The 7,240-nt window shown below is 49.6% G+C and overlaps 1 protein-coding gene across 1 annotated transcript; it reads left to right on the top strand.

The window, feature by feature from the left end:
• Positions 1 to 649: 649 nt before the first annotated feature.
• On the top strand, positions 650 to 6,629 carry PTGES2 (prostaglandin E synthase 2). Its single transcript, XM_054084549.1, has 7 exons — positions 650 to 896; positions 2,317 to 2,511; positions 3,118 to 3,173; positions 3,776 to 3,928; positions 4,478 to 4,678; positions 5,014 to 5,131; positions 5,849 to 6,629. The coding sequence occupies exons 1-7, from the start codon at positions 687 to 689 to the stop codon at positions 5,975 to 5,977; spliced, it is 1,062 nt and encodes a 353-aa protein (XP_053940524.1). The 5' UTR covers positions 650 to 686; the 3' UTR covers positions 5,978 to 6,629.
• Positions 6,630 to 7,240: the final 611 nt, after the last annotated feature.

Raw genomic sequence — 7,240 nt, 5'->3', positions numbered from 1 at the left:
CCTTGGCTCTGCTCTGAAAACCCACCTGGAGCCCTGCGTCCAGCTCTGGAGCCCTCAGCACAGGAAGGGGCTGTTGGAACGGGTCCGGAGGAGGCCAGGGAGATGATCCAAAGGCTGAAGCACCTTCCCTACGAGGACAGGCTGAGAGAGCTGGGGTTGTTCAGCCTGGAGAAGAGAAGGCTCTGCGGAGACCTTAGAGCAGCTTCTAGTGCTGAAAGGGGCTCCAGGAAAGCTGGGAAGGGGCTCTTGGATCAGGGTGAGCAGGGATAGGATGAGGGGGGATGGATTTCAGCTGAAAGAGGAGAGACTGAGATGAGATCTTGTCTTCCTGTGAGGGTGGGGAGGGCTTGGAACAGGCTGCCCAGAGAAGCCGTGGCAGCTCCATCCCTGGAGGGGTTCCAGGCCAGGTTGGATGGGGCTCGGAGCCCCTGATCCAGTGGGAGGTGTCCCTGCCCATGACAGGGGGCGGGACTGGATGGGCTTTGAGGTCCCTTCCAACCCAAACCATTCCACGATTCTACGATCCTAACCACTTCGAAAGCGGCCACCCTACACCCGTCTTGTATGTAGCTTAACGCCGCTCTGATCTCTTCACCTCAACGCTGCAACACCACCTCCCCCAAGAAGCGCCCATCTGGGGGCGGGGCCGCCATGTTGGGGCGGGGCCCGCGCGCTGTGCCGGGAAGATGGCGGCGGGCGGCAGGGCCTGGGCAGCGGCTGCGTTGCTGTCGCCGTGGCGGCTGCAGGCCCCGCGCCGGGCCTACGGCTGTGCGGCTGCCCCCGCGCGGGGGGGCGCCGGGCGCCGGGCACTGCTGGGTGCTGCCTTCGCGCTGGGCGGCGGCGCCGGCCTCTACCTGGCGGCGCGGCAGCGGCTGCGGGAGCACTCGGCCGCTGAGGTAACGCGGTGCCCGCGGCGGCTGCTGCCCCCGTTCCCCGTGCTCCCCGGGGCCCTGCACCCCGCCAGGCGCAGGGAGGGCGCGGAGCGGGTCCCGCCCGGCTGCTTTTGGTGGGAAGAAATGTTTTCCTGTGAGGGTGGGGAGGCCCTGGCACAGGGTGCCCAGAGAAGGGGTGGCCGCCTCGCAGTGCTGGATGGGGCTGGTAGGAACTATGGGGAAAAGCTTTTTAGCAGGATCTGTAGCAATAGGATGAGAGGTGTTGGTTTTAAACTAAACGAGGAGAAGTTTAGACTGGATGTTAGGAAGAAATTCTTCACACTGAGGGTAGGGCGGCCCTGGCACAGGTTGCCCAGAGCAGTGGTGGCTGCCTCATCCCTGGAGGGGTTCAAGGTCAGGTTGGATGGGCTTTGAGTCCTTGATGCAGCAGGAGGTGTTCCTGCCTATGACGGGGTGGAACTGGATGGGCTTTGAGGTCCCTTTCAGCTCAAACAATTCCATGATTCCATGACACCTTCATGACATGGATTCCCATGGGGCTCAGCATTGCCATTATCACCATGGAGGTGCTCTGTGATTCCCACTTGGGCTGAAAATGAGCCAGGGAACACAGGAGAAGCAGCAGTGGTGGGGTCCCCCTCGCATCCCTTGTCCTCACTTCTATCATCTGGATTAGGATCAAGGGAAACATCACTCCCTTGCCTCATCCGTGGGAAAAAAAAGCTCTGGAAAAGGTTGCCCAGGGAAGCTGTGGCTGCTCCATCCCTGGAGGTGTTCAAGGCCAGGCTGGATGGGGCTTGGAGCCCGTGATCCAGTGGGAGGTGTCCCTGCCCATGGCAGGGGGTGGGACTGGATGGGCTTTAAGGTCCCTTCCAACCCAGACCTTTCCATGGTTCTGTGATAAATGCAGTCAGGGAGGCAGCACTGTCTTTGAACTGTGGAAACTGTGCTGGGGTTGGATCATCCCAGGAATCTGGATTTGGGCAGATACATGCCTAAAATCAGCAGCAAACTCATGTCCCCTCCCTGTGGCCTCCAGAGGGGTTGTTAGGGGGGAAATTGAATTGAAAAAGCAGTTGTGGTTCTGATTTAGTGATGATTGAAATATGGTTGTGTTTTTCCTTAGTTTCAGAATTGTGTTTATAGGGGTAAGCTGTAGAGATTTAAATTATTTTTTTGGCTGTGAGTAGGTGTTTCCAGCACAGTAAATAGATCTTGAGAAAAACAAGGGTTTAGTCCCAGTGGAAGGAGAATATTTGTGATGTGATTTGAAGAAAGCATCTGCTAGCCAAGATATATTTATGATCAGGTGTTGAAGCTGAATGTCAATGACTATAATTTTGTAATAAAAATAACGGTGGAAAGAAGGTAGTATTTATATTTTTAGTAGAAAAAGGAAGTTTCTGGTCTCTTCCTTCCCCAGCTGCCTGCCGGGAACCTCCAGCTCACTCTCTACCAGTATAAAACGTGTCCTTTCTGCAGCAAAGTCCGAGCTTTTCTTGATTATCATGGACTGCCCTATGAAATTGTGGAAGTGAACCCAATAATGAGGAAAGAGATTAAATTCTCTACCTACAGAAAGGTGCCTATCCTCCTCGCCAATGCTGGAAGCCCCCTGGTAAGTCTCAGTGTGTTGAAAGCTTGATTTCCCTATAAGCGGTAGTTTGAAGGGTTTGTCTGTGTAGTTTATCACATGCAGTGTAATCTTTACATCATCTTTTGTTCTTTCAAGAGCCTAAGATTTGTTTTGTACTTCATGGTTTCTAATGCCTTGGCTTTATTGGAGTTCTTCGTTGGTCTTTCATATGTAGTTTGTGTCGTGACTCTTCAATCTGGTGATTATACTGCTTATATCTTGTGGGAAAAGAATGAGCTCTCAAAATACTAAAGATTCAGCTTGGCCTCTTTTTATGTTGGTTTTGCTTTTCCTCCTTCGCTGCCAAGACCCTAAATCCAGAACCTGTTAATAATGTGCGTGTACCTGACCCTCAGGCCTCTGCAAGAATGAAGGACAAATGTGGAGTGATACTGTGAACAGTCCCAGAAGAGATCTGATCATGGGGCTGTCTTTAGATGCACAGGGACTCCTGTGGAAATGCATGGGAGGAACAGGGACTGCAGTGCTAACCTGGAACCTCAGCACGCAGGGAAAACGATTTTGAAGAATCTCCTTTTGCGTTTCATCAACTTCTTTTAAAAGACATTTGTTTTAATTGGTTTTCAGCAATTGAATGACTCCTCGGTGATCATCAGTGCAATAAAGACCTACCTGATTTCCAGGTAAGAAAACAGGATGATGGGAAATTAGTTGAGTGTGAATGGCCTTAGCAGACCAGGGACAGGGAGGGCTCTGTCAGGCTCGATCTTAAGTATCTTGCTGACATCCTTCTGCAAAGCTCGGCTGTTTTTTAGCCCAGCAGACCTGACCCTGGCAGCAGTGGTGTGGATGATGCAGTAAAGCAAAGCTTTTACCTTTCAGAGCTACTCTTTTTTCACCCCTGAGATTCTCTTGGCATAAAACCTACTTTAACATGGACTAGGATTAGTCCTGAAACTAAGCTTATGACAACCAAGGTGGAATGAAATTGCTGTGCCTGTGGTCTGTGCTTTAGGTCCGTGCAACAAAGCACATGAAAATGGGAGGCAACTGTGTGCCTGCAAAGGTTTCTGTTCTGACACAGAGAAAGGTGCATAGGCTGAAAACAGTTATTTGCAAGCAGCTGTTTCCGGAGTCTTTTCAATGCTTATTTCAAAGAGAATTTGGAGCCTTGTGCTCTTATTCTCAGAATAATACATTTTAAAGTGTGCATCTTTTGATCTGTCCTTTGATCTGCTGATTTTTATAGCAGCCACATCAGAGCTAACTGTTTTTCTGTCCACAGGAGGAACAGCTTAGAAGAGATAGTGTCCTTTTATCCTCCTATGAAAACAGTCACTGAGCAAGGCAAGGAGGTATTTGAGTATGGGAATAAATACTGGCTCATGCTGGATGAGAAGGAGACAAAGCGGGTCTATCCTGTCAATGAAGTGAGAGTGTAAGTGCTCTTAAGTTTCTGGGCTCTCCAGGCAGGGTCACAGCCTCCTCCATATGTGCTCAGGGGTGGTGCAGATATAAAATCCTGCTAGTGCTGACAAATCCTGTCACGCCCCTTTGGTGTTTAAAACCTCGGTAGCTGGTTTTGCCGTGTTTCTTACATAATCTGAAACAATGCTGTTAGATGGTCCAGTTCCCCCACTCATAATCAAGCAAGCCTTCAGTTGCCTCCAGATTCCTTCTTGGCCATTCCTTTATATCACGTACAAATGTTCTGGAGTGCAATTTTCCCTTTCTGCTTTAGCTCTTGTGTTGGGAGGAGAAACTAGTGCTTTATCTTGGTCTTAATTTTAGTTTGAGGTGGGAGGAACCTTGCCAGAGATAACGATCCTGAGTGCATTTCAGAGAGGTCACCAGAGCAGGAGGTTTTGACACTTGTGTCCTTGGCAGAAGCTCTGTCTAATGCTGCTGGGATTCTGCCTACCTACCTACAGAGTAGCCCTGCACTCTGTACTGCGTTCACTGAAAAGTCTCTTCTGAATGCTTGCAGGGAAGAAATGAAGTGGAGAAAATGGGCAGATGATTGGCTTGTTCACCTCATCTCCCCCAACGTTTACCGTACCCCCAGAGAAGCCTTGGCATCTTTTGATTACATCGTCCGGGAGGGGAAGTTTGGCACTGTGGAAGGTTTCTTTGCCAAGTACCTGGGGGCTGTTGCCATGTTTTTCGTTAGCAAGAGGCTGAAGAAAAGGTTGGTACCACTGAGCACCAGGCACACGAGAGGAATAGCTCCTAACCCTCCCTAGCTGCGAACCCCAGGCATTCAAGGGTCAGAACCTCAGTGTTTTAAACCAAACTGTTGAACACAATGTGAGTAACAGTGGTACTTCTTCAACTGGTGATACCAAACCCCTCTACTTGTCTGCTATTTAGTCACTAAGCAGTGTATATCACTAATTTAAATCACTTCACTCTCAAATACTTTCCTCATTCCAAGACGAAGATCAGCTCATAACATCAGAGAGGAAAAAAGGTTAAAGAGAGAAATAAACCGGTGTCTTCAGACTAGTTGTTTTCTTTACCCAGACATCACCTTCAAGATAATGTTCGAGAGGACTTGTATGAAGCAGTTAATGAGTGGGTGAAAGCTGTTGGCAAACATCGCCTCTTCATGGGTGGAAACCAGCCGAACCTTGCTGACCTGGTAAGGGATGAATTCCTATTGTTAGGTCTACTATGGATTATCCGGTTGCTCATCTGTGTGAAATGGTTGATAAAAATACAGGCAGAGAAGGAGAGTTACATGAGATACATTGTCAACGTCCTTTCTGCAGGAAAACCATTCCCACGTGAAGGGGACATGGATTACATAGGATTTGTTGTTTTCCTCCAGAGAAACGTTTCCTAAATGGAACCAGCACTTCCCGTCTGCAGGAGAATGTTACTGGTCATGCGGAAGCATGATAAAAGCTGATTACAGCCCAGGCCACTGCTCTGGCTTGTGAAGGCTGCTGGATAAAGCCTGACGCCTGCGTGGGCTTTATGACATTCGCTGTTGCTGGGGTTTCCTTTGCCGGCAGCAGTGCAGAGCACAGCAGGATTCATCGCCTGCACCAGCAGGTCTCCATAGAATGCAAGTGAAGCAGTTCACAGTGGAGCTTGATGCAGAGATGGGATTAACTTTTGCCCACAACTGCATGTAGATCCTGATCTTCTGTTACTGTTTCCTCATGAAAAATCATGCATGCTGTTAACTGCTTTCCTGCTATTCAGTCTCCCTTGCTCATCAGAGCAGTGGAGTAGATGGCAAGATGGGGAAAGGGCTTTAATGGCTAGGTTAGCGAGTCACTTGTCGGTACCCTTAGCCATTTTCCACCGCTGACTCTTTCAGCATTGTTCTAATCCACATTCTCTGGCACAGGCGGTGTACGGAGTCCTCCGGGTGATGGAAGGGCTGGAAGCCTTTGATGACATGATGGTTCACACCAAGATCCAGCCTTGGTACCAGCGCATGGAAGAAGTCATTCAAAAAGCTGTGGTTGCAGCCTGATGCCCACTGCAGCTGCCTTCCTGAAGTACTTGCATGGTAAAACACTTCAAAAGGAACAGCATTTATTTTTTAAGAGTCAAAAGGACTGGTCGCACCTCCTGGACTGGCATGCAGGCAGGGACACTGTCCCGTTCAGAATGAGGTTGCAGAGAGCCGAAGAGATCCAGCTGAGTGTATGTTTGAACATGATATTTAGAAGGATGAGGACGGGTAAAAGTAAGGGGTCGGATGCTGCTGGAAAGAAGCTCTGAACTGAAGAATGTGGCACATAGGCTTCTTTTAGACAAGAACCATTCTTCTTTAGAAGCAAGCTGCTCTTGGGTGGTGAGTGTTACAGCCATACCAGATACAGTAGGTCTGAGCAGCTTCTGCTTCAGGCTGTCTTCCGCTACTCATCCGTGTCATTGGAAGTGCTTGCTGACTGAGACACTGGATACTAGTTCTTAAGTGACAATTTTTCCTGCAGTAAAATCCTGTAAGCTCAGTGCTAAGGGAACTGGAGGAATCCATGGTACTGGGGAAGGCATCCTTCCTGCAACAGAAACAATGCTGCGCTCGGCAGATTGTACGCTTTTACTCTTCCATGTAAACGGTTCTTCCCGTACTTGATTCTGTACAGTCTGCAGGGATAAAGGCTTGCTTCTTTCTGTGCCGTTTGCGAGAGCTGTGCGTTCTTCTCCCACGTTACACCCAGAAAACACACCCCACACAAACCACCAGAGCCCAGCAGTGATGCGAAAGGTTAGAGTGTGAAATCTCTCCAGAATACCTCTGAAAATCAGTTTTCATTTTGGAAAAAGAAATGTTAAGAGGAATGTGTGCCCAGGGGATCTGTAGGTGTTTCTGCCCTGCAAGAGTAGCAGGATTTGCTGTTGTAGCAATGGGATTAGGAGCTACCTCTGCAGGGAGCGATGTGAAATAGAGCAGTGAGCTATGCAGTGTAGAGACGATGGCTGTTCTAGTGAGAGACGATGTGTGTCAGAACTGGAGGGATCCGCTCTGTGGCCTCAGGCTTACAGTGCCATAACTGTCAGCCAGAAACCAGTTCCCTTGTGGCAGAATAGAGGGCAAGTTTCAGGGAAGCTGGTTTGCCGAGCCAAAGTTGGTCTGTGATGCTGCTGCTGGCAGAGGCTGGGTACCATGACAGGGTGAGCAGCAAATCATCGAATGGTTTGGGTTGCATGGGTTCTCAAAGCCCATCCATTTCCACTCCCTGCCATGAGCAGGGACATCTCCCGCTGCATCCAGTTGCTCCAAACCCCA

This window comes from Cuculus canorus, chromosome 19 (assembly GCF_017976375.1).
Source record: "Cuculus canorus isolate bCucCan1 chromosome 19, bCucCan1.pri, whole genome shotgun sequence".
NCBI classification, from domain to species: Eukaryota; Metazoa; Chordata; class Aves; order Cuculiformes; family Cuculidae; genus Cuculus; species Cuculus canorus.
This window is presented reverse-complemented; position numbering and strand designations above follow the sequence as displayed.